Consider the following 27,640-nt stretch of genomic DNA (forward strand, 5'->3'; position numbering starts at 1 on the left):
CTACCTTTGGAGAATTTCAGTTCTGATTATCATTTTTCTTAGAGTCTAGATAGAAAAAAGGAGATCCAATCCAAATCTATTTGAAAAATGAATGGATCTTCTAAAAGGTTTTTATTGAGAAGTGGCTGAAATTAAGCTTTTGGAATTATCCTCCTTCTCCCCTATCATGGATAAAGAGTTGGCTATAGAGGTAATTTCATTTATGTTCAACTTAAAAAACAAGAAAATGTTAAAGTTTTACCCAAAGATAGAGTAAAATTACCAAACTATTGAAGCAATGATCAAGAAAAAGCAGTAAGACCGTCTGTTCATGGAGTGAAAATTCACCATCAGTTTCAGCTAATGCTGCTTTCAAGATACACTTAAAAAAAAATGGGAAGTGGTCTGGTTTCTTCTTAAAAGTCTGAAAAGAGAAAGAACAAAAATTTATTTTGAAATGGCTTACTCTCCATTTTTTCCCCCTTAAACAAACATCAGTAGACACTTTAGGAGTCTATTAACAAAACCAAATAATTACAAAACATTTTTTTAAAGTAATCTCTATGCCGAACACAGGGGCTTGAACTCATGACTCCAAGATCTAGAGTTGCATGCTCTATGGACTGAGCCAGTCAGGTGTCCCTAAAATAATGGTTTTACTTCCTTTATTTTTTTCTTTTATGGATTATGCTCACATTTAGCTTAGTGTTTGTTTTCTAAGGATCTGAAATGTTTTAATTCTAAATTAAGCAAAAGAAACAACATCTTTAGCAAAAATTAGTTTCCCACTAACTAATCTCAAAGACAGCCTTTCCTGCTTTGTACTAGCTCTTTACTCTTAACATGGGATATACAAGAAGTAAACAATGTAAATATATTCGAGTTTCCCTCTGATCTACCTCCCCATCTAGTTACTTCCACATCTCTCTTCTTTCAGAGAAGTGCTCCAAATGTGTGTTCTACACTAGTTGTTTTCATTTACTTCTCTACAGGCTTCCACCCCCAGGACACCCCTGAGGCTGTTAGGGCTGTCAAGTCCAATGGACTCTTCCAACCCCCTATTCCTTTTCAACATGCCGAGGGCTCCTCTTCTTTTGCTGTGTACACAGCAGTATTCTAGGGTTCTAACTTCATTCTTTTTTTCCTCCTCCCTTGACTTCAACAACATATGCTAATAATTCCAAATACACATCCTCAGTTGATTACTCTCATTAACTCTACATCGCAGGATTCCTCTGCCTACTAGATAAGTTCATCTAGATATTCAAAAGGCAATTTAAACTCAGTAAGTCCAAAAATCAATTCAACAATTTTATACCCTCCTTAGCACTTGTCACCCCTCTATTATTACCTGTCTTGGTAAAGGGCAGTATCATCTCTTACACTCAGTTGCCCAAGCCTGGAAAGTTATTGAAAATAACATCCTTCCCTAATATTAATTATTCCACTATGAAATCCAGTCAATTCTACTTTCCAAATCTGTATGTATCCTCTTCTCTTCATCCGTATTTCTCTACTTCAAGTCCTAATCACCAAAATGGTCTTTATAAATGCGAAATGATCGTGTCATTCTTTAGCTCAAAAAATCTTCCCTCTCCCTTCCTACAGTAGCTTGAAGCAACTTCAAGAAATCCCCAGGATCCTTCAATAATACACAAGGCCCACAGTTTACTCTGGGCTCTAATCTGCCCAAGGATGGCTCTTACTTAGTGAATATTCAAGAGAAGTGCCCATGCTTTTATCTTAAAGAGTTTAATACCTCCTCAATTTAGAGACCATTGCCATAAAAAGATGACAAATACCCATGCCTTTTCTTCATTTAAAAAAGCTGATGAGCTGACCATTTTATGCAAGAAAACCTAGATTTTGGACTCTACTGACCAAGCCTCTATTACACTAGCACAAAGGGAAAATGTCAGTCTACTTGATATTTCAAAAACGGAAAGCAGATCCTAAATTGGGGATAAAGAGAAAATTGAAATTACAATGTAAATATCTGTCTTGACTTTGGCAACATTACTTTATGTATGGAAAACTACAAATATATATTCCCTGTTGTGAAAAAAGACATTGGAAAATATTATCTCATTTGAGCATTATTTGTGCTAATATAAACTTCACTTCAATCTGATGAGAAGTCTTTATAATCCATGCCATTCTTCAAGCCCAAAATAGAAAAATAATTTCACTTTCAGAATTTTTCAATTCATAGTAAATTAGTTCGAACAAAGTACTGAAACCAAAAAAAGAATAGTATTCTTCATATATCCATTTTCTTCTCAACCCTTACTTTATTATTGGGCAAAGTTCTGTTCTAAAAGCATTATTTATTATTAGTCAAAAGTTCTACTTTTTAATGGCTTAAAGTGAGCACAGGATGAAGTAATTTAAATCTGTTACCTCCCATGCAGGGACATTTTCTCTGAATTTCTCATTCACCATACAGCAGATTGACATTAAATAGGCCTTGCTGGACACCTCTGGAGAATAATTCATCCAGAGGTAATTTTCAAGATACTGGCTGTGAAGAGTGAAAAAGCACAGAATATTTTATTAGTTACCACCACTCACTATGTCACTTACCTGGAAAAGCATGATTATCTACAACTTTCTGAAAACTTCTTACAAACTATGTAACTTGAAAATCCTTCACAAATTTATCTGTAATCTAGGTCACTGCTATCTGCTACCAATTTATTTATCATGATTGCAGCTTTGGAGAATGAGAGTTTGTACTTTCAAGGTAGGAAGACAGCAAAGATTACTAACTTCTAATTATCACCATCAGAACACTGGATATTCCTTATCTAAAAGTATTTCTGAAGTAAAAACCCAAAATGATATAATGGGCAATTTCAGCAGATGAATGTATCTGAGACATTAATACTACCCTCATATGAGGACCAAATGACTTCCAGAAACCAAGAAAGAGACTTAATAAAAAGAAGCATTTTCATACTTAATTTACTAGGTATTCAACATAAGTCAGTTTTCAAGGTAACCGGCAGTTTCCTTTCAAGACACCACAATTCTTATTTTAAGACTGTGGTGAAAATATTCTTTAATAAATTTAAGTATTTCTGATTTCTACAACATAACTTAGCTATTTTTTATCATTTAACATCAATTACCATACTCGGGTTAAAATACTCTTGAGCACCAATTAAAAGAAAAGCAAGGTGTTTTGTTCCTACTTTAAATCACTCCACATGCATGTTGCAATCACTCACATACATGTCTGCAGACCTATGTAAAAACCCACATAGTTAAGTGGTTTAGATTCTGCTGTAGCACTGTAATTTTTCTACTTCCTTTTATGCTCACATCAGTATTTCCATAGGTCTATCTTTAGCAATACTTACATTATTTAGAAGAACCTAGGAAACTGGGTAAGTGGAATTTTACTTAAAATGATGGTCAAAAGGCTCCAAGTAAGACACTTAAGTGCTCTTTCAGAAAAATAAAATGGCCAAAGCTTCATTTCATTCCTTTCTTACAAGTTTAAATTCCTTTTTCCTGAATTATACCCTCAGAACTTCTCTCAGCAAGTCTGTTGGTATTATTCTAGCTGTCTGAAATTTATTTCATGACAGGTTAGCTGGTTATATAATTCTTTCTGGATTGTTAGTGATTTTTTTTGTATTGGTCTCATTCTATTACATTCTCTATTACTACAATTGAGAAATCTACAATTAATCTATGCATTCTTCTTTGAGTAATGTCTTTTTTATCCTTCAGCAGATAAGATCTTCATTCCATCTCTGTCAGTCTTCAGTTGCTCTATTCAGAATTATTTTACTTCCTGAATCTAAAAAACTCATGTTTCAACTGTAGAATATTCTTAACCACCATCTCTTCTAAATTGCTACTCCCTCATTCTCGCTAAATCTCTTTTGAAATTCTTATTGGATTTTCTAATTTTCATGTCTGTATCTCTGAATTTCCTTTTATATCATTCAGCTCTATTTCTCTTTGCTATTATCTAATTAGTTTTCTATATTCTAGTTCACTAACCCCTCTTCAGTTCTGTCTAATGCACCTCAGGCCTATGTTGTTTTATTGTACTTTGCTTTATTCAGTTTTGCAGATGTTGGATTTTTCACAAATTGAAGGTCTATGGCAATGCTGCATTGACCAAGTCTATTAGCACCATTTCTTCCCAACAGTATTTGCTGTGTGTCTGTCACATTTTGGTAATAAGAATTACCAAAGAATCTGGCAATAAGAATATTTCAAACTTTTTGATTATTATTATATTTGTTATGGTAATCCATGATTAGTGATCACGACTTACTGAAAGCTCAGATGATGGTTAGCATTTTTTAGCAATAAGGTATTTTTAAATTAAGGTATATAGATTTTTTTTTAGACATAATGCTGTTGCACACTTAATGGACTACAATATAGTATAAATATAACTTTTATATACACTCGGAAACCAAAAAATACATGTGACTTGCTTTATTGCAGTGGTCTGGAACTAAACCTGCAATATCTCCCAGGTGCCTGTATTTAATTTTAAATTTCAATAATTTTTATTTGTTTTCCCCAAATCTATTCATTTTTAGTGTCTTGTTCCATGTTCACACGATTTCTTCTTTTATACTCATAGTAACTTTAAACGTAATGATTTGATAGTGTATATCAATTATTTAATTACCTAAGGTCCTGGGTGGGTGGAGTGGGGATCTAATTCTGTTCTTTGTTATTTCAATGGACTTTTGCTTCTGGTTGATTATTATCCTAACATGCTTTGTAATTAGGGAATATGAACTCACCTTTACCAGGATTCTACAGGAATTTTTCTGCAATGCAACTGGAATACATATCTTCCCAGAATATCCTTACGTTTGTTTCTGCTGGATGCCTCAGAGATATCACTGGCTTGTCACAGTTTTTAATAGTAATGTTTTATCTTGGGTGTTAAACTCCAAACCCATTCTTAACATTTTCAGATGAGGAACTGAGACTATGAGAGTAGATGATTTGCTCAAGATGATACAGGTAGGTGGGTAGGGGGATGGGTGACATAGGGGATGGGGATTTAGGAGTACACTTATCAAGATGAGCACTGAGTGATGTACGGAGTTGCTGAATCACTATACTGCACCTGAACCTAATGTAACACCGTACATTAACTACACTAGAAGTAAAAAAACATGATACAGGTATCTCTATGGTATACAGACAATACAGATCTGACACCATCTTTAACTTCATCAAAGTAAAGCCTTTTAACTCACCTAAATTCCAAGAGCATTATCTTTCTGATGGCAAACCTGAAGTATAAAAATAATAAAAATGTTTAAACAGAAAATATAAGTATTTCAGAGTCATTAATGCAGATGCATTTTGGAATCTTGTTTTAATATTGACCCACATATCAGAATCATATTTTAATATGCATTGAAGAAAGCTAATTTTGCTTTTATACTTTTTCTTTGTATTTTGTCAGGGTAGTTTATTTTATTTTTAAAAACTAAGAAAAGTTACTTAAGTGAAATCTTATCCTACCCATATTAACAAACACAATTAGCACCATGACATACTGAGATATAACACATAGGTTAATAAGGCAAATAATTTTAATGAGAACACAAATGTTCATCATTTCATATTATTGGATCACAATTGCCAAAGGGTAGCCTATCTTAATTTCTTGAGCACTGACCAACATTCTTTCATTTATATTCAAAAGGAAACATTCTGAAGTCATGCCCTCCTGAAAGCACAAGGGACACATGTATCTCTATCATAAACACTGGAATCAGACTTTTCACAGGTTTCGTAAGTCTTGACCTAAAGCTACAATATGACAAAATTGTGAAAGGAATAGTAGACATCTCTCCTTACTAGACTGTCTTTTTTACATACAAGGACTTTGTTTTATAAAAATAAATAATGCTGTAGCTACCAGGTATCTCTCCAAAGGCAGGTTCAAATGTCCATTCATTCAGTTTTATCATTTTGCATATTGGAAATAAAGCAGTCAGACCAGAACACTGCCACTAGATAACAGCCTCCTGCTTTGAAAATTAAAAATGTAGGCATTATGAATTTATAATACCCCAAGAGACCATTATCCTGTCAAAATACTATTCCACTGATTTCTGATCTCTTCAGTAGTTTCACTAAGCAAGCAGTGTCAGAGATCTTTAGTGAGAACAGAATGTAGGTTTTTACTGTGCAAAAGCACAAAGATATAACACTGACAAGGTACTGGCTTCTACAGCCAGCCAACCACTGAGTGGATATAACATCCTGTGTGTCAGACACACTGTCTCCAGCTGCAGACATGTTGGGGAACAGAATTCACTCAGTGCTCACAATGCACTCAAGGGCTTGCTTAATTTCTTCAGCCACAAAAAGTACCTCATGATGAAAGAAAGAAAAAAATACCAGCTCATGAAATAGAAGATAGTATTCCGGGGGTGCCCAGGTGGCTCAGCTGGTTGAGCATCTGACTCTTGGTTTCAGCTCAGGTCATAATCTCAGGGTCCTGGGATGGAGCCCTGTGTTTGGCTCTGCACTATGCGTGAAGCCTGCTTAAAATTCTCTCTTTCCATCTCCCTCTGCCCCTCCCCTGCCCTCTTGCTCTCTCTCTCCCTAAAAAAAAAATAATAATAATAAATAAATTAATTAATTTTTAAAAAGAGGATTGTATTTTGGTCATGACTCAGCGTTACTCTCACATCTTTTAAATATTCTGGGACCCAGCTTCCTCATATTCAAAGTGGAAAAGTGGCCAATTTATATTTGGATGACTGAACAAAAGAAAAGTCAAGATAGGTCAAGATAAAGCAAAAACAGTCAATTTCTCTTCTAGCAGTCTTGGTGGTATTCATTAAATTTGGAGTTTTATTCTGCCAATAAGCTTTGCTGCTATAATGCCACTGCATCTTCTCTTGGGAAATAATTGTGTGAAAATATGAGGTCTGGAGTTGTGGCAGTCCTCTTGCAGCCACACAGGGAAACCCAAAAAAAAAAAAAAAAAAAAAAAAGGAAAAAAAAATCGGGAAAAGGCTGACAAAGGCCCTCACATTAACTTCTGAACTACCCATTTCCAGATTTACTGGAAAGAAGATGATTAAAAAAACAAGTAATAGTGAATAAAAGAAGCCAGCCACAAAAGAGTATACACAATGTGATTCCATTTATTTAAAGTTTAAAAATAAGCAAAACTATAGTGTTCATGCTTCCACACTTATATCTTAAAATGTTAAAGCAAAGGGCCATGCAAGGGCTTCTGGGATTCCGACAAATTTTGGCTTTTATTACCCTGGTGGTGGTTATGAATGATAATAATTTAGAAGGCTAAACATGTCTGTTTTATGCCCTTTTCTGTGTTATGTTTCACAGTAAAGGGGTTTAAACACTTTTTTAAGTTTTTAAAATTTATTTAAGTAATCTCTACATGCCATGTGGGTCTCAAACTCATGACCATGAGATCAAGAGTTGCATGCTCTTCTGACTAAGCCAGCTAGGTATTCTGGGGTTTAAACATTTCAAATAAAAACAAATATAAACACTGGCAAAGTAAACTACACTATAATTCACTCTTATTTGCTGCATAAAAACCCCTTAGATGGATTCCTAACAGAATTAATAGTCACACCAAAGTGTGCTGGTTAAGGGAGTTCTAAAGGGCCATGGACCCTGCACTACTTAAGAAGAGAGTATTGGATAAGGGTCAAAGAACGAGGATTTAATACCCAGCTCTTCCTCCAACTACTGGGGAACATTTTGGGCTACTTAACCTCTCTGTACTGTAGTTTCCTCATCAATAAAACGAGGATAGTACTATCACACGGTTGTTGTGATGAAAAATGAGCTACTATATAAGCAACATGCTTAGTACAGAATCTAACATAGAAAGCACTCAACAAATAACAATTATGATTATTTTTAAGATGTTAAAATCAAACAGATAAAAATATTAAGATACGCTGGCCAAATTTGATAGTGGTAAGGATACCTAATATGAATCAATTGTGTAACAGACCACACATTGCATGGCTGACTGGGTGATATGGTATTTTACTACGTTTGAGATCTTAAAAGTTATCATTTATACCATAAGAATATTAAGAACTGATTAATTTCCCAGATTCCTCCTACAGAAATAGGGTTGATATGCAAAAAATGTGTATTACAGGACCCTTAATGTATACTAAGAGTACCTTAGAGCTATAAACTGCCTATTTTTTTTTTTTTAAAGATTTTATTTATTTGACAGAGAGAGCACCAGCGAGAGAGGGAACACAAGCAGGGGGAGTGGGAGAGGAAGAAGCAGGCTCCCAGCGGAGAAGCCTGATGTGGGGCTTGATCCCAGAACGCTGGGATCACACCCTGAGCCAAAGGCAGACACTTAACAACTGAGCCACCCAGGCGCCCCTACACTGCGTATTTTGATAGCCTACAAACAAGTTAATAAATCTTACATCAAGCCATTCCCCCATAATGAAGATGCTCCCAGCACATAACGCAGCAAGACAGCTTCCTCAGGCACTAGTCTAAAAAATGGTCATTTAAAAATGTAAACACACATTATTTACCTTAGGGGATGGGAATTCAAGAGTACACTTACGATGAAAACATACATATACATTACAGTTTATGTATTACAGAAGTGCACTTAACTTTCTGAACTTTGAAATGTGAGGGCAGAATGTAGTCAGTTTACTTTTATTTAAGTATTCAAATGTGTACAGGTGAGAAAATGACTATTAAGAGTGCTATGATAAATCCTAGTGAGCCTGGCCAGCAAGAGTTACTTCCTTCACAATTAAAACCAATGTAGCCAAGTATGTACTTTGAAAAATCACTGGCAGCTTTTGGTTATTAGTTACATAAAAATTATCTTTAAGGAAGAAATATTAATAGCTAAGGTTTAAATGAAACAAACAAAACCACAAACAATTACTTTCCACTGGAGTAAAAACCTGCTCTGAAGAGACAGAAAACTAGCTGTGAAGGCTCAAGATAATTTTCAGATTGGTATTCTCTTAGTATGTAAGAAAAAAGAATCCTAGAACTCACGCACCCACTCGTCTTAACTTTTATTAGGCAATCTCATTCATACCCATTCCCAGACCAACAAGTCATATGTTATATATGCTCAAATATCCTTTTTCAGAGGATTTTTCCCTGATCATTCAATCTGAAATGGACCTTGTCATTGTCTATCTAGACTAGAACTAGAACATAAGCTCAGTGAGTAGAGACTTTATCTACCATGTTCACTGTTGTACCTTAGCATTGAAATGGCGGTTTAAACAAAGTAGGCTCAACCCTATCCTCTTTTCTGAGCTCTGTGCTGATACCAAATGCTTATTCTACATCTCGATCTGCAGGGTTCTTTAGTACATAGAATTCAACATTTCCAAAAGTGGACTAATGATCTATGCCCAACTCCACCCCTAACGACAATAGCAGAAATCAGTAATGGAACCACTACTTACCCGGCAACCTAAGCCAAAAATGTAGAGGAGTCACCTTTGATTCTCCCCTTTCCCTCAACCACCACATCCAACCACCTACCATCTTGTCATTTCTATCTCAAGCTGGCACACCTCTTTATCTCAGTCTTCCAAGCTAGTTCAAGCCATCACTATAGTGAACATAACTACTACAATACTCACCTAATTTCTTATTTCTTACGCCCTCCAAATTCCCTTTTTAAAATGTCACCATCACGCTTACATGCTTAATTGGCTTCTCATTATTCTTCAGATAAGAAACAAAATCCTTAGCATGGCCTTTGGTCCTGCCTCCTTTTACACGCTCACAAATCAATCATTAAAGCCTCTCATTTTGATGCTGCCACGGATTTGCTTTCATAACGTTTAGTAAAATTAACCTTCTGGGACTCAAACACATGAAAAATAACAAATCTGAGATTTTGTAAGTTTTTTTACCTTCATAATCTAAATGTTTTCATTTCATATTAAAACATTTAGTTAATTGTTCTTTTAAGATACTCACTAGGCATATATGCTTACAGGTGCAGATATAGAAATATGCCCAAAATACGTCAAAAAAAAAAAAAAAAGATGAGATAGAATGATGTGTAGACTATAAACTTTCTGTATTAAAAAAAAAACTGGGGGGGACTGGATACATATGTACATAAATAAACTGAGGGTTAAGGGATAGGGAAGATTTCTCAAAACTTATCCCCTTCTGTACATTGTTCAAAAACAATTTCTATTATCTATTTTTATTATTTTACATATATTCTATACATTGTATATAAAATATATTTTATTATTTTGTATAAAGTGTTATGTATGTTTTACTTTCATAATTTTTAAATAATCTTTCTGAAAGATTTATCAAAAAATAAAAAAAAATAAGAAAATAAGTATCAGTGAAATTGAAATAAAATCTCTATGTTTATTCTCCCTCACATTTCTTCAAAAACAAAATAAACCTGAGGGGATTTAATTCCTCTAAACTAAGCCAAAAATTAGAAAGCAAAAAAATAATTTATGGTTCTTCAGCAGCTAGATATAAAAGTTTTTCTGGCCATCGTCTCCCTGATGACCAAATCAAAAAGAAATAAAGAAGTTCCAAGTTACGATCACATTTAGTTGAGAAGTGCAAAAGAGATCCAACTCGGTCCCACTTCATCCCTATGTATGAAAATTAAACTCATTCTTACCTCGATTTGACAATTTCTTTTTCATATATATCTTCAATGACCTGTTACCAAAAATATTAAAACATTTACTATCTCAAACAGCATTTTTTTAGATCCTAAATTGATAGTTTCCAGTTACTGAGATTACACAAAATAAGCTGGTTTAGGATAGATATAATAGAAGACAAATAATAAAATATATCTACATAAAAAGATTCCTAGAAACAATCGCTAAAATGATGTATTCAAGGTGGCACTGTCATGCAATGGAGAGTGCACTGGACTTCTAAAGTGATATATTTATAATACTTCTAGGAAAAATAAAAATTCACAAATTAGAATATTTTTAAAACTTAATGTTAAGGTATATGCTATCAGACTCCATCTAAGAACAATATACTTTCAAAAGCCAGACAGACAGTAAATTAGAAGTACGAGGACATAACAGAAGCAAATTATATCCTGTTTTCCAAATACATGTGATAAAGCCTCAGAATTTCAATTCTTTTGGGTTAGGGAGGCCAGGATGGTGTGATACTTCAGAATTCAGCGCTGGTGTTACAAACCTGGTTCAAACCACCTACTTCATTGCAGACAGCTGGGACCCTTGCCTAGGACAGCTCTAAGGCTCACCTTCCCAATCCACAAAAAGGATCTACTAATACAAAGTATTCCACCAGTTGCTATAGATAAGATACCACATGTAAAGAATTTAGTGCAAATCCTGGCATATCGTAAGTCTTTTTTTTTTTTTTAAGATTTTATTTTTAAATAATCCCTATGCCCAACGTAGGGCTCAAACTTACAACCCCAAGATAAAAGAGTTGCATGCTTTATCAACTGAGCCAGCCAAGTGTCACCGTGAGTCTTTAATAATAGTTACCAGCAGAAGTCATAGCAGTGCTAGTGGCTAGTGACAACAGCAGTTAAAAAAAAAATTCCTACTGTAAAATTATAAAGTACTTTAATACGGTATCATATTTTATGTAGCTACAATGTCTTTTAACTGCTCAAAGTAGATTTGTCAAGTAAATGTGGGTGATTATTTTATTTTTAAAGATTTTATTTATTTATTTGAAAGCGAGAGAGAGTACAAGCAGGGAGCTAGACTGCCCGCTGAGCATAGAGCCCAAAGGGCTTGATCCCAGGACCCTAAGATCATGACCTGAGCTGAAGTCAGACGCTTAACCAACTGAGCCACCCAGGTACCCCAAGTTTTGTTCAGTTTAAATAAAATTTCTGTTATTGCTTTTCTTTTTATCAAAATTCAAATTAAATAATAAAATGAAGTGCATAATCTTCAAATACCAACCTATAATAAAGTTCTTCTAAACAGGCATACATGGCTTCATCCAGAATTATAATGATCTGGATATAATCTCTGAAAATCTTTTTTTTTTTTTTAAAGATGTTATTTATTTATTTGACAGAGAAAGACAGCGAGAGAGGGAACACAAGCAAGAGGAGTGTGAGAGGGAGAAGCAGGCTTCCCACTGAGCAGGGAGCCTGATGCGGGGCTCGATCCCAGGACCCTGGGATCATGACCCGAGCCGAAGGCAGACGCTTAATGGCTGAGCCACCCAGGCGCCCATAATCTCTGAAAATCTTAATCTAATTAGGTTCAACTCGATCTAGTAGTGTCTTAATATATTCTTGTTATTAATGAAATGACCCTAGGAACCTCAAGACCCAACATATACAAACACATACAAATAGCATCTAAGAAGATAAAGCAACTCTACTGGTAATTAATTAATGTATGCCTTATTAATGAATATCCTCCTGATGAATAAAAGGGATTGCTGGCAAAACAAAAATATATTTACAAATGAAACATTTAAGCTCAAGTGATATAAGAAATTTTGGGTTAAGTTCAGTTTTACCAAGTGTGCCTAAAGCAGTCTACCGCTCCCCTGCTTATACATGCGCATGCTTTCTCCCTCTCTCAAATAAATAAATGAAATTTTTTTTTCAAAAAAAAGTTATACATGGGTTTTTGACTGCATGGAGGATCAGCAGTTCAGTTGTTCAAGGGTCAGCTAATAAAAACACACTTTAACCATAAAGAAGAGAAAATATATTTACAGTACTATCCTGCATTTATTAAAAAAATCTGTATAAATGGACCCATGCAGTTCAAGCTTGTGTTGCTCAAGGGTCAACTATAGTTGTGAAATGGCATGCAATATGTCATCTCTATTTTATTTTAAGATCTCTCTTTAAGGAACTATTTCAATGAGAATTAATCCCACATTTAGGAATTTTTGTTTTCATTTATTCTAAATTGCTCTACCTGAACCATAAATACCTTCCCTAACTGAAATATTACTGGTCTTTGGTCATCTAATCCTCTACCCTAAACGAATCCCACTTCTTCCACCATTCTTACAAATCTTTATATCAGCTCATCAACCTAAAAATAAGAAACAATAGATTCTACCCTAAATGAACTGTCAAAAAATTGTACAGAAATTTCTGTGTATTTACAAAAATTTTCATTACACAGTCATTATAATTCAAATTTAAAACAAACCAAGAATCTACAACAGGAAAAAAGTTATATACACGATTTAAAAAAATATATAACACAACACAGACTATGGACTCTGGGAAACAAACTGAGGGCTTTAGAGGGGAGGGGGTAGGGGAATGGGATAGGCCGGTGATGGGTATTAAGGGGGGCACATATTACATGGAGCACTGGGTGTTATATGCAAATAATGAATCATGGAACACTACATCAAAAACTAAGGATGTACTGTATGGTGACTAACATAACATAATAAAAAATTATTATTAAAGAAAAAAAATTTAACACAACAAAATGCTAGTGGAGGTTATCTCTGGGTAGTGATTTTTATTTTCTAATGTGTAACTTCTGTAGTTTCCAAATTTTCTAACATGAATAATTGTCAGTCTGATAATTAGAAAACTGTAATTTGAACTTAAAAAAAATCATAGAATGCTTTTGCTGAATTAGCTCTTAAAAAAGAGATAAAAAGAACATACCTATTCAAGAAGAATGTTGTAAACCAAAAATACTTACCTTTATATCAAAAGGTGATTTTTTCTTGATATGAGGAGCCCAGTATTTACACGCTAACTGCAAAAGTAAACAGTATAAATAGTAAGTCACAGGTTCATATCATTGTCGAGCTAGAAGACTGAGATCATATAGTAACAAGCTGTTTCCTAACAGGGCACTAGAGGCATTGGGAAGACAAAGTAATTCCATCTTCTAAGAGGACTATATGGGCATGCAGGCCAGTTACCATCCTTGGGTCAACAAATACCAAATCTATATTCAAGCCCAAATCTTGCTCAGGTACTCTAGACTCACATATTCTACTGCCTTCGCAATATTTTCAACTGAATGTCTACTAGGCATCTCACATTTAACAAAGCCCAAACAGAACTCTTGATACTCCCCACTAAACCCTCTCCTTTCCTATCTCAGTAAATGTCCAAACCATTCACCTAGTTGTTCAAGCTATGCCCGATTTGTCTTTTCCTCCATCCTTCCCCAATTTTTTTTTTAAGATTTTATTTATTTATTCGACAGAGACAGCCAGCGAGAGAGGGAACACAAGCAGGGGGAGTGGGAGAGGAAGAAGCAGGCTCATAGCGGAGGAGCCTGATGTGGGGCTCGATCCCATAACACCGGGATTACGCCCTGAGCCTAAGGCAGACGCTTAACCGCTGTGCCACCCAGGCGCCCCCCATCCTTCCCCAATTAATCAGCATCAAGTCCTGCTGCCTCTACCTTCAGAATATACCAGTCTACCCTAATCTTTATTTTTTTAAAAAAGATCTTATTGATTTATTTGACAGAGCACAAGCAGTGGGGGCAGCAGAGGGAGAAGGAGAAGCAGGCTCTTCACTGCGTAGGGAGCCCGATGTGGGGCTCGATCCCAGGAGCCTGAGGTCATGACCTGAGCCGAAGGCAGATGTCTAACCGACTAAGTCACCCAGGCGCCCCTACCCTAATCTTATTAGTAGAGGCCACCATCATCTCTTACCAGGAGTAACTGGTAACCCTATTACTACTTTTGCTCTTTCACTCCCATCCAGTTCCCACATATTAGCCAGAAGATTCTTTCTAAAATAGCATTTCCTGGATTGCAAATAAAATCTACTTCACCGAGAATGAAATCCAAACTTCTTATCTTGGCCTTCAAAACTGTATATGATCTGATCCCTACATACTCTCTGTCTTCATCTCATACCATTCTCTCTCTTATGTTTTTATCCTGGCCTTCTTTATATTCACACCATAAAGCATTTACACTTGCTATTCCCTGGATTCTTTCCCTGCTCTCCCCAAAACTGGCTCCTTTTTTTGCATTCAGGTCTTAGCTCAAATGTCACCTCAGAGAGAACTTTCCTGACTGCCTCTCATACACCCTAACCCAGTCACTGTCATAACACCCTGTTTCATTTTCCTGACAGTACTCATCCTTGTTTGAAACTATACTGTTAATCCGTCTGACTCATCTCTAAAAATCTAAGCTCCGTGAACGAAGGAAACTAGCAAATGGCTCTAACCACAAAAACACAGGTATATGGGAAAAGGAAGATCTAACCTAGTATAATAGTTTAAGTTGTCAGGAAGGCTTCTCCAAAGTAATGTAGCTGGATGACAATGAATTAACCGTATAAAGGAAAGTGGGAAAAAATGAGGACTCTGAGCAGAAGGCACAATGTTGAAAGACCAGGAGGTGAAAGACAGAGTGACAAATTTAAGTAAATGCAGGTCAGTATGGCTAAAGCAGAGTTACAAAGACAGAAGAAACTGGATATAAGCACAGACCAGATTATATAATACTTTGAAGGATCCTGGTCATTATCCTTTGAGAAATGAGAACTGTTTAAAGATTTTAAGAAGGTAAGTAATATGATCGGATTTTCATTTGTGTAAAATCACTGGCAGCAATATGAAGAATGGGCTGGAGGAGAGCAAGAGGAACCACAAGACAGTTTAGGATGCCTAGGTCCAGAGAGTAAACAAGGGCAACCTGGCTTCGTGTACAGAGAAGCAGACAGATTTGAAAGATATTTAGAATGTAAATATGCAATGGTTAAGAGAAAGGGGGGGGGTCAAAATGACCCCGAGGCTTCTGCCTTGGCAAATCTGAGACAGAGGCCACAGAAGAAAGAAGCAGATGGGATACTAACTTCGGCAGGGAGCTACTTGCACTCTTAACCAATACCCAAAGCAGCGTTTGAGGATCAGGTATGTTGTTGAGAGCTACAGGACTGTGTTTCCCATTCACAGCCAACCACGGTTCACAATGCAACACAGTAAACAGGTTCTAAAGGAACGCTCTCGGATAACACGACCTCTCTCTTCATAGATGCATCTACTTGGAGCAGGCGTCTTGTCAGACTCTCGTCACTTCACTCAAAAGCCTAGGTCACTCTACGGCTAAGAAAACTCTACCCCTCCCTCTCTGTTAGGCATCATCTCTGCTACGAAACCTTGCCGGTCTCAGATAGGCTGGGGTGCTGTTTCTTCTGTGAATCCATCGCTTCCGCGACAGACTCCAAAATAGAAAAGCTCGCTTAGTAGCTTTGTTTTTGTCTACCTTCCTTGGAACCTGTACTCCGTAGGGCAAGGCGGCCTCTTTCACTGGTATCCGCGGCACCTAACACAGTGGCCGACATAGAGCAGATACTCAGTTAAAAGACCTGAGCGAATGAACTGACGAACGAATGCCTCCTGGGTGCTCCCAGTCCCAAAGAAAATCCCCCCCCCCCCGCCTCCTCCTTCCACACACACACCAGACTCGGCCAAGCTCACCTGGGTGACGAACTCCGCGTTAATCTGGGACACCGTAGGAGCCACGATTTTCTTGGGCTGAGCAGGGGCCGCCATGGCAGCACTCTCACTTCGCTCCAGTGGAAAGGAAAGGTCCGCTCAGCAGCGGTGAACCCGATGCGCTTCCCCTAACAGGCAGCTGCGCGAAGCAGGAGCCCGCGGGCCGGGATAACCTCAGCCTTCACAGACTCAGAGGAGCGCGTACATCAGCCCGTACATTTCCCCGGAAGCGGAACGGAACAGGGCCGGAAGTTCGTGCAGGCGTTGGGTCTGAGCTGCAGAAGGCGAGGGCTTCGGCCTCCTCCGCATGCGCCCCCTAGCGGGCATCCGAGAGAACGCACCCGCCGTCCGGATCGGGTCTCCATGACTGGGCAGGTAGGTGGTGGTGGGTGAGGAGTTGTCGGGTTGGGGGAGACTTGGCGGTTCTCTTATCCCTAAAAAAAGCAGTAGTGAAAAAAACATAGGCTGGGTATGAGGGGCTCGGTTTTTTATGTTTTTAACAGATTCGTGGAGGTATAGGTTGATATACAATGAACTACATGCACTATTTTGGAGTGTAAAATTTGATCCGTTTTCAGCCACACATCGGTGAAACCACCATCAAAATCAGGATAATAAGCATATTCAACAGCCCTAAAAGTTTCCTCATGCCTTTTGCAATCCATCCCTATTGCCATACTAGGGAAAAAAAGGGCTACCTGGTAAAAAGGAGCTGACAGGTTAGTGAGTGAAGACGCAATGGAGAAAGTCGGTGTAAAATGCATTTCAGCATAAAAGACAAAAAGATAGTAACAGTAACCAGAAAAACAGGCAAAATTCAAGTTGCTTGTCCCAACTGTTATTTCTTTTTACACTAGGTGCAGTGGAATCTTTTTTTTTTTTTTTTTTTTTGCCTATCCTCCCTTCTCTCCAAACACCAAATTTGACCTAACGGCGAACCTGCATAAATGCAAATTCTTGGGTCCAACACCAGACATGAGAGAAACTCTGGGATGTGACTTAGCTATCTATGCTTTTAACAAACCGTCTATGATTCCGCGGAACACTAAAGTTTGAAAAACAATGATCAACAGTGACAATTAATAGAGTTATGAACAAAAGGCAGTGGGAGCACAAGGGATGGATCATTTGGGTAAATCTAAAAGGCTTCCAGAGGATTTAAGTTCAAACTCAAAGAACGAATAGAAATTTGCCAGGGGAGATACAAAATATTGCATGTTCCATATTCCTTTAATAATACCGTTGTGCCACTTTTCTTTTTTCTCTTAGTGCTAACAGAACTCCAGCAGCTAACCCTGAAATTTAAGTCCTTCAAGATAGGAATTAAATGTTCTTTCCCTGCTACTAAAAAGCAGATATTCTGTATCATCAAACAGCCCTTGAGGCACTGGGCTGGCTCAGTAGGTGGAGCCTGAACTCTTGATCTCACAGCCATGAGTTCAAGCCCCCACGTCCAGTGTATAGATTACTAAAAAACAAACAACAGTCCTTGCAAATGTTACTTCTGACAAAAAATTCTTGTATGTTACCCCGACTTCAAACATTGTTGCTCTATCTTAAAACTGGAGTTCTGATTGGTTATCTAACATAACATGGAAACTGAAACATTTTGGGGCTTCCTGGCTGACTCAGTCAGTAGAACACATGACTCTTGGTCTCAGGGTTGTGCGTTGAAGCCCCATGTTGGGATAGAGATTACGTTAAAAAAATAAATAAGTAAAAAACTTCATCATTTTTTTAAAAAAGTTTTCTGCAAGCCAGTTTTAAATACTGGTTTTTTCCCCGTAATCACAGAAAACCAAATAAAATCTGGCTTAACTAAATTTCTTCTTTGAACAGAGTGTGAAAGTCTGTATCTAATTTAAAATAATAGTGGGTAGACAAGATGGAGACAAGAATAACAAGAATATACATGGGAGGAACTAATTCTGTTATTTCTTTAGCACGAATCTGGAAGAAGGCCAAAGAAGATAAATGGGTAAGCAGGCAGATCATGTGACATGTAATGCATTTAACATCCTTTTGTAGGTGATAAGAACCTATGAAAGAAATGTACTCAAAAGAAAAAGTAAAAGGGAGATGATTAAATATCCATATTAGGAAATTCAGTGTAGAAGGTAGATTGGAGTCGGTCCAGTAAAGTGTTTGGCAATCAGTACCTCAGTCCAGTATTACGATTTTACCTTCTATTAAAAAAAAAAAAAAAGTCCAAATTGTGTAATTTGAAAGTTTATTTTTAAAATGCTCTGAAATTTAAATTCTTCAAGACTCTTAACCACCATCGACTTTCCTTCAACACACACACATTTTGTCTTAAAATTGTTGGTTCCACTAACTCAGCCAATGAAACTACTTCAGTAAGAAATCATGCTACAGCTTGGAATCACCCAAACAAAAAATTTTAATAAATCTCTTTAAAGATATTTATAAAGTTTATTTTTTCAGAAAACCAAAGTGATTGATTCAACAATACTAACAGTTCTAGCATGCAGCAAATCATCATTTAACATCTAATGTTTAATTTTCTTATCATGGATGTATACAGTTTATTTTCATTCCTATAAAGTTTCCACAAGAAGCTTGCAGGGATAAAGGTAAATAAGGATTTTGTTACAGGTACTTCAAATAGCACTACAGTACATCTTTGACAAAATTTTTACAATATTCCAACTTTCAATATGAAACAGCTTAAAAAGGCATGGGCCAAAAAAAAAAAAGTATAGTAGTATCACTTAAGCAAATAAAGTCTAATAATCATACAAGCACAACACTGTTAGGACTCTCCCTGTTTGGGTTGGGAAAGGACTGAATGAGACATTTATTCAAATAAAATTACATAAATAGCTTTAGAAAATCCCCAAATACATAATTTTAAACAAAAAATCCTTGAACCTATATTCTTGGAAAATATGAACTAATTATTCTTTGCTTTTATGTAATAGGTTATGTTCTTGACATGTTTTGTGTAAAGCAAATTCTGTAAACCATCATCTTGCTTGCACTGGAGGAACATATCTGGAGGAAACCTAAGAAAAATTATTCTTTAAAACATATGATTCTCCTGCACATTTATACATCATTGGGCATTTTATCTGTATTAATCTAATTAATCCTATTAAACCCAAGTTTCTCAAAACGCACTTGAAAAAGAAGGTACCAACCTCTCCTTCCCCCTCCTTCTACACAAAGACAATTCTTAGAGTATGACAAAGAGCTTACAATGCAAAGAATGTTTATTTATCCATCCTCAACAGAGGGCTTGTCACTATATTTAAGTGTGCTGGGACAAACACCCACATGTTCTTCTCTTGAAAGATAATGGTTATTTTATTACTAAGAAATGTCATCTTTAAAGATTTTATTAAAAAATGGCAAATACAAAGGACAATTTGTGATTATGTCTTTTATAGCTTAAGATTCAGTATTTCCCAATCATGACAGTGCTGTTTAGAACGATACCCTCAATTCCATAACCACTTTATTCCTATATGGGAATAATTACCTTACCAATCAAAACAATTTGCTAAGGATCAAAATAACATTCTTTAGCATTAGAGTCTTGCAAGAAACATGGAATTAAACACTAGAGCTAGACCTAGTCACTGCCATTTGATCAAACTTAACAGAATAGATTTAGTTAAGTCACAGGACCATTCAATTCAAGAGGCATTAAAACAAAGTTTTACTGAAGCAAAATAGAAGTCTTGTGGAGATTCAGGTCTATAGGTGAGTCTAAAGTCTATACAACTGTTGTCAACCATTTAGTAAATAGATGAATTTCATTTATTCTTCTGAAAAGATAATACTGCATACATATCATCAAAAAGATTATGGCACTTGGACAATATTCCTGATAAGTAAACATGATAAATGTGTACAGGTGCACCCTAGTCTCTCTCCTACTTTCAGATCTTTTGGGAAAGACAACAACAGGTTGGCCAAAAACAAACTCTAATCCTCTGTGGAAAAGGAGGTGAAGCTACCAGAGTCCTAAGAATAAATAGCTTGCAAAAGACCAATGAAAATAATGCCATGATTTTCTCATCCATTTTCACTTTTACTGCCTTCAGTTTTTAAACCTACAAGAAAAAATGCCGCAAAGGAATTTGAGCCATAGGTGGACAAAATTATGCTTTCATGTGAAACATAAAATAAATAAAATGTAGTGGGGTTATTTGCTGCAGCCAAAACCCAATTTTTACCTATCAGTCGTTTGAGTATATCTAAAAGGAGATGGCATACATTAAGGAATAATTCCTTTAAAAAATGAATGAATTGAGTTATTGTACCGTATCATGGATTTACATTTTCAGTATAGCCGAAGTATATATTAAAATAAATGCTTACTGTATGGCATCAAACCATGTTCTTCTCCCTAAAAATTAATTTGGCTGTTCCTAAAACATTGTATTAATTTTCTATGTATCTTGGCTCTTACTTGCTGGACAAGCAACTGCCTATGAAATCACTCAACCTAAGGAAGGCCTTTTAATGAAAATACGTTTTAAATGACACAGGCTTTAAGAACAAGATCACCAGAGAGACCACAAATGTGTTACTGGTTCTGTCAGTTACATAACTGAATTTGAGAACCACTTTATCTTGTGGTCGGTCATTCCTTAAAGTGAGTAAGTTGATGTCTCTTCCAGTGAGGAGCCTGTCTGAATGTTTTGCCACAAACTGAGCATTCAAATGGCTTCTGCCCTGCATGAATTAGATAGTGTCTTTCCAGTTTAGATGGAGATCTAAAACTTTTGGAACAAACGCTGCATTGGTAAAGGAGGCCATCATTCCTCTCTGCACGCCCTGAATAACTACAACAATGACTGTGTTGGCTCTGCTCTGACTGCAGTAGTGTACTAGAGAGATAAGGCTGCCTGTTCCTGTAGGGGGTACTAAGAATGAAATCCTCTGATTCTGCCTTAACTTTTATTTCTGGTATTTGATCTGACTCTGACACCTCATATTTTTGGAAACCAAGAGTCTGACATTGTTGGGAAGCATTATAGTTAACATTATCACCTGGATGAATGAGAAGTTGGTTCAAATTTTCAAATTCCTGGCAGAGAGATCTTCTATAAGGAATTTTATCAATATGAGTTAATTTGTGTCTTTTTAAGTGAGCTGACTGTCTAAAAGATTTCCCACAAACATTACAGCCAAAAGGCCTCTGTCCAGTATGAATTAAATAGTGTCTTTGTAGTTTGGATATAGAAGGAAACACTTTCTCACATTTGTCACAAGGACACATCTTATGTCCAGTATGGATGTTTTCACTTGGAACTGAAAAACCACACTGAAGCACTTCACAGTTATCAAAGAATTCCTCACCTGATGAACCATAGATAGATACATCTTTATTATTCATTGAATTATCTATAGTTAACATGTTTTCTGTTTTAAGGATACCTTTCAAATTTTTACCCATATTTTGGCTCTGGAAGTGCTTTTGCCAAGAAAATGGCAAAGTCAATGTTTTCTTCTTTTTATTGCCAACTGTCTTATATGTTCCATGTTTGCCAAGAGAACCCATAAATGTTCTCTGGGTTTGTTCAGGACTCTGCTCACCAGAAATAAGATCACAATTTTTCAAGAAATTGTTTTTAAATACTTTTTTCTCAGATCGGAAATTATCTAATTTCTTACCCCCAGCACGTTTAAGTTTAGCCAAGATCTTTTTCACAATGGTTTTATAGTTGTAGCTTCTTTTGAGCCTGCTTGGAATTTTGCCACCTCTGGAAGGAAAACACTTGTGTCCACTGAGAATCTGCTCTGATTCAAAACACTCTTCACACTCCGGACACTGAAAAGGGACGATATAAATAGAGTGGACATCAAGTTGATTATTCTCCTCAGATTCACCTATATCACCATTTTCAAAACCATCCTGCTTTGCATTTAATTTATTAGGCAGGGGGCATGATTCTGGACTCTTTACCTTTAATGAAACAGTCTGAAAGGTCTTATTCCTGGTATGGATTTGTTTATGCTTCAGAAGTTTGCTTTGAATCTTAAATCCTTTTTGACAAAAACAACATTGAAAAGGTCTTTCTTCTGAATGTGTGAGTTGATGAATTTTTAAATGAGTTGACTGTCGGAAAGATTTACCGCACAAGACACACTTAAAAGGCCTCTGACCAGTATGAATAAGTGCATGCCTATCAAGTTTTGATTGTGATGGAAACATCTTGCCACAGATTGTACATGCATGAATATTCTTTCTTTTCTTTGTAGGGCTGTATGTAGGATCAGACTTAGAGCATGGGTGTAATGCCCATCTTTCCTCTGTAGCAAAAGTATGATACATCCCATATACTGGCTTTTCTTGCTTGGCCTCCAACAATCTTCTGACCTGTTTAACATCATTCTGGTAGGTTTCATTATGAAGTTGTTGGTGCTTCACAAACGTCTTCAGATTTTTAAAGTGGCGTTGACAAATACTACATTTAAAAGGCAGATTATGAGTTAGCTGATGTCTCTCCAGATGAACCAGTTGCCTAAAGGTTTTATGACACACATCGCATTCAAACGGCTTTTGACCAGTATGAATGAGATAATGCCTAGCTAATTTTGATGGTGTTTCAAAGTGCTTGAAGCAAATATTGCAAATATATGGCCTGTTTCTAGGTAGTTTGTTGGCTACTACACACTGTTGAATCTTTAGCATTTTTAAATTGTTTTCAGCCATCATATTCTTCAGTGATATACTCTGATGAACTCCATGTTCTTAAACTCCACAGATGTCTAAAAATTAAAAATAAAAATGTATTAATTTAAAAATTATTTATTCATATGAAAAGAAATAATTTAAGTTATCCTTTGGTTAAGATATTAAGGGTATAGGGGAACCTGGACTTTTTCTATGTTTAAAACTAAGCTAATAACCATTTTAGATGAATACTTTAGAATCATAAAACTAACTTCACACACAGAAATGATGAGTCTTTAAAAGAAATTTCTAGGGGTGCCTGGCTGGCTCAGTCGGTAGAGCAAACAACTCTTGATCTCAGGATCATGAGTTCAGGCCCCATGTTGGGTGTAGAGCTTACTTAAAAAAAAAAAAAATAAATAAAATAAATAAATAAATCTCTAAAAACCTATATAATTTTAAGCTATATTTCTAATAAACTGAGATAATACATTAAAAGGGGGATGAGTTGAATTTCTTAACATTAGACCTTTCAATTCCAATTTTCCTAGTTCTCTATTAAGTAGCATCATCAGTATTTAGTTGCTTTGTCATTATTTATTTATTTATTCATTTTTAAGAGAGAGAGAGAAAGCCTGTGTGCGGGTCAGGGTGGGGAGGGGCAGTGGGAGAGGAAGAGAATCTCAGTAGGCTCCACCCTCAGCACAGAGCCCGATGTGGGGCTCCACCTCACGACCCTGAAATCATGACCTGAGCCAAAATCAAGCTGGACACTCAACCAACTAAGCCATCCAGGTGTCCCGCTTTGTCATTTTTAAAAAAATTAAGCTGGAAAGGTAAGGAGTGTAAGAATTAAAATACAAAACTAAAAATAAGATGTATGTGCATTTAATTATAGCATATCATGGGTATGATCTGAGAGAATGTTTCAGTTACCAAGGCTGGATTTCTTAGCCACATCATTAACAGTATTTACTTTTAATTACTTCTTTGGACCAACAAAGACAACATGGACAACTGGGAGAATATGCCCCAGATAACCTGGATTCTAGTTCTGATTTGCTACCATATGATCTCAGTGGCAGAAAAAAGGAAACAGATTCTTCATCTCTAAAATGGGGAAAATGCCTGGCTGCCTACCACATCAAGTTGTGAGAATCAATGGAAATAATGGGTCTAAATGTGTTGGAGAACCGTGAAGCCATACACAAAGGGGAGGTATTACTTAGCTCAACGCTAATCAAATTTTAAAACTTTATCCTTGTCTACATAATATATTTTAAAAGTTTCTAAGAAATAAACATACTAACTAAATTTATAGTTCTTTGTATTCCCCCTTTGCATTTTGTCGTGGAATTCCTGAAGGACAGATACAGAGGTAATAAGGCAAATTGGCTACTTATATTTCTTATCGATGGCTAAGTAACTGAAAGTTAAGTGTGGTTCCCTGTTCAGACAATATAATAAAAGGATCATTTTGGTCTTGGAATTCATATAAAGATAAATATGCTTTCCCTAATATAACTCTTTAGGACACATGCAAAAGTTTACTGGGCATTTTTACAAAAACTGTATACCTTATCTTCTCTTTTATCAGAGAAACCAATTTTCTTCTCACCCTTCTTCTACTATTGCATTTACTTTAAAATGAAGGAGTCGGAGACTTAAAAAAAAAAAAAGCTGCTCTACCTCTCTGATTCTAATGTTGTATCTTCTAGTGGAGATCAGAAAGTTGATAAATCTACCGGAAACTCAGTGTTCTTTTGTCAGCTAATGTGGCAAACATCCAACATATATGCTATTTGCTATTTACTGTCTTCTCCTAGAAGACACCTTAAATACAAATCACAAACACACCCACAAACACACCCACTGTGGTTCTCTTCAGCAATGTGAATTAGAAACAAAAACATTCATTTATTGAACAAGTATCTCTAGTAGTTGCTTTATCAGTGTTTTTCAGTGTTGAAAAACACAACTGCATGTTGCTACCGTTAATGCATTGTGAAATCAACAGCAGTTTTGTTTAATAAAGAGTAGAAAATATCAGATTGCATTACATAAAGATGAATACTGTTTTGTGAAACTTCTGTAGAAAGAGGTAAGAATGTCTGTGAAAGCTGTTCCTGGTATATCTCTTCACACAACACTAGACAGAGGAACCCACAACAAATCAATCACTTTATTCAAAGTAACCAAGTAATCCATTAGGTAAGATTGGGGCCCACAGGATGAGGCAGGATTACTAAGGAAAGCAACAGTATCTAATTTTCTTCACTTGGCCCATATAACCCGGAAATATTTACCAAAAATGTAATTAGAGGCCAAACGGATAAGTCACACAAGTCTATTTAAATAAAAGAATCTGACTCCAAGCCACTATAATAATTTATAAAATATACCATATAACCCAGATATCCATGTTAGCAACAATCCACTGTTGGTGCTATTCATATGCTTTTTCACTACACTGAGTTAGAGAAATTACTGGTGAACAACCTCCAAATCCCTAAACATGCTAACACCCCAACAGTTATGAGGATTCAAATTAAGTCATGAATCCATTAAATTGCCAAGAATTTGGCAATTTATTTCATTCCTGTCAAACTATCAGGTGTCGAGGTGGTCAATTAGGACAAAGAGCCAAAATGAAAATAATAATCAAGCCTTTATTCACTTACTGCCACAGTGCAAGCATGAGGCAAAACAAGTACTGGTTCCCCAGGGTCCATTAAACAGAACTACACTAGGTGAGGATCAGATGAATGCAGTGCACACAATCATCTCCCTGCAGAGGAGGCCAGAACAAAAGGCTTCTGCCTCTTTGTGGACCTGCGGGCCAGAAGAAAAGGAAGGGCTGGGAGTGGAAAGGTCCTGAGTTAAAGCTGAGAAAAGTACCTTAAGCAAGCCCTGCCCCCAATCCCCAAGGAGGTCTTGGTAGAGAACGAGGGGCCTGGGAAGTACCCCTGCCAAGATCTGAATGGAGGTAACTGAGCCAACAATGCAGTCTAGTATAAAGCATGGGTAGCAGCGGGAAAGGGGTGAGTCCTTGACTGCAACTCCCTCCAGAAAACTGCAATACACTGGCCATGCACAAGTCTGGTGTGAGGAGGGCAGTTTCCCCCACTAAGGCTGGCCAGCCAAAGCCACACAATTGTCTACAGTCAGGCCTGAAGATCACACAAAGGATTTTGGTCTGGAGCAGACCTCCTCAATTCCTACTGTATATTTTTCCTTCTCTTTAATAGTTCTTATGGAATAATCTCGAAAAAAGTCCCAGACTAGAAGCACACACCACAACCATCTCTGATTAGAACGGGAATTGACTACCTATAGTTCTTGGCCAAAAAGTGTCTATGGCTGATCAACTACCACCAAGACCGGATACTGTTGTCGTTTGCCTTCACACCATGTGGGAGAGCACTGACTGGGAGCCCTGTATTGCTAGAACCATTAGTGGCAACAAGTGATCTCATCTGCTATTTATAAGTGATAGCTCAGGGATCCCCAGTGCTCCAAGTGCGTCCCATATGTACTTCCACAAGGTGCAGATTAATTTGATAGAGCTCCAAATCCCACTTCGACTGATTCTTTGTGCTCTCAATTGATTTTTTGTTGTTCGTAATATTAAAACAAACAAAAAACAAAACAAAAACAACAAAGCCAACACCGTGTACTTTTTCCTGTTACACTGAAAATAAAAAGTAAAATAGTAAATCTCAGCGGTTCAACCTGAAGATTACTCTGACTGCAAGACACACTCTGCTGTAAGACTGTAGAAACCAATTTAAAAAAATTCCAAGGACGCTTCCAGGCTGCAAGCCTGTTGGCTTTTTATTAACGATCACTGTAAGAGCGAAGTGAGGACATCACAAAAGCAAATGAACAAGAGACGAAAGACCTGAGAGAACCTTGGACCACTTCCAGCTGGGGAATAATCTCTGGTGACATTTATCACAGCCTTTCCCTCTTGGTGGCGGCTTCTGCCCCACTCCCCTGGCCCACGCTCTTAAACCCTCACCTCCCGTCCCAGAGGGGCAGCAATGGACAGAGCGCCCTGACGTCCGGCCGTCGCCCTAATCGCCCACAACCAGTAAGCACCTAGGGGGTCGAGTCGAGCCCAGAGACTGCAAAATCCCACACCACGAAAGGAAGGGCAAGGGTGAAAACGGCTTTGGCCGCAGCCAGGGGGGAAAATGTCACATGCGATTCGACCCGCAACAGGGGGGAAGCATCCTTTCTGCGCCTTCCTCACAGAGATTGCCGCTCCCCAAGAGACGCAGTCGGGAGGCGGAGAGCTGGGAAAGGAATGGGAGCCGAGGTCGTGGCGCCCCCGCTACGGGTCCCCGGGCACCTTGGAGGGATCGAGGCAGGCCCGACCCTTCCCGGGGCTCGCTGCACCTCACACACGGATTCCTCAAGCCTTCCTCACGCACCTGGAGCTGGCGCGGACCGGGCAGGCGCGCATCTCCGGGCCCAGGCGCCGCGAAAGCAGCGAGCGCACGTCCGCAGGGCTGGCGCGGCGACGGGCTGAGCGCGCAGGCGCGGCGCT

The 27,640-nt window shown here is 37.3% G+C and overlaps 2 protein-coding genes across 3 annotated transcripts in view; both read right to left on the minus strand.

Moving 5' to 3' along the window:
- Positions 1-16,669, minus strand: part of AQR (aquarius intron-binding spliceosomal factor) — an 83,696-nt gene extending 67,027 nt beyond the window's left edge. Inside the window, exons 1-6 of the mRNA XM_008702276.2 lie at positions 16,422-16,669; positions 13,668-13,724; positions 10,643-10,683; positions 5,223-5,258; positions 2,380-2,500; positions 263-403 (exon numbers count right to left, since the gene is read on the minus strand). Of these exons, the coding sequence (XP_008700498.1) occupies positions 263-403; positions 2,380-2,500; positions 5,223-5,258; positions 10,643-10,683; positions 13,668-13,724; positions 16,422-16,496 (471 nt within the window). The 5' untranslated portion in view covers positions 16,497-16,669. The remainder of the gene's footprint in view (positions 1-262; positions 404-2,379; positions 2,501-5,222; positions 5,259-10,642; positions 10,684-13,667; positions 13,725-16,421) is intronic.
- A 1,983-nt stretch (positions 16,670-18,652) lies between these two features.
- Positions 18,653-27,632, minus strand: ZNF770 (zinc finger protein 770). 2 transcript variants are annotated; one of them, XM_008702274.2, is made up of 3 exons: positions 27,525-27,632; positions 22,378-23,183; positions 18,653-22,242 (listed from the first exon to the last, which is right to left on the minus strand). In XM_008702274.2, the coding sequence occupies exons 2-3, from the start codon at positions 23,128-23,130 to the stop codon at positions 21,052-21,054; spliced, it is 1,944 nt and encodes a 647-aa protein (XP_008700496.1). In that variant the 5' UTR covers positions 23,131-23,183; positions 27,525-27,632; the 3' UTR covers positions 18,653-21,051. The 2 variants fall into 2 exon arrangements, with proteins under 2 accessions (XP_008700496.1, XP_008700494.1); XM_008702272.2 differs by having other exon boundaries at positions 18,653-23,183.
- Between the last annotated feature and the right edge of the window lie 8 nt (positions 27,633-27,640).

The sequence above is a fragment of the Ursus maritimus genome, unplaced genomic scaffold (genome assembly GCF_017311325.1).
Source record: "Ursus maritimus isolate PB19 unplaced genomic scaffold, ASM1731132v1 scaffold_35, whole genome shotgun sequence".
Taxonomy (NCBI): domain Eukaryota; kingdom Metazoa; phylum Chordata; class Mammalia; order Carnivora; family Ursidae; genus Ursus; species Ursus maritimus.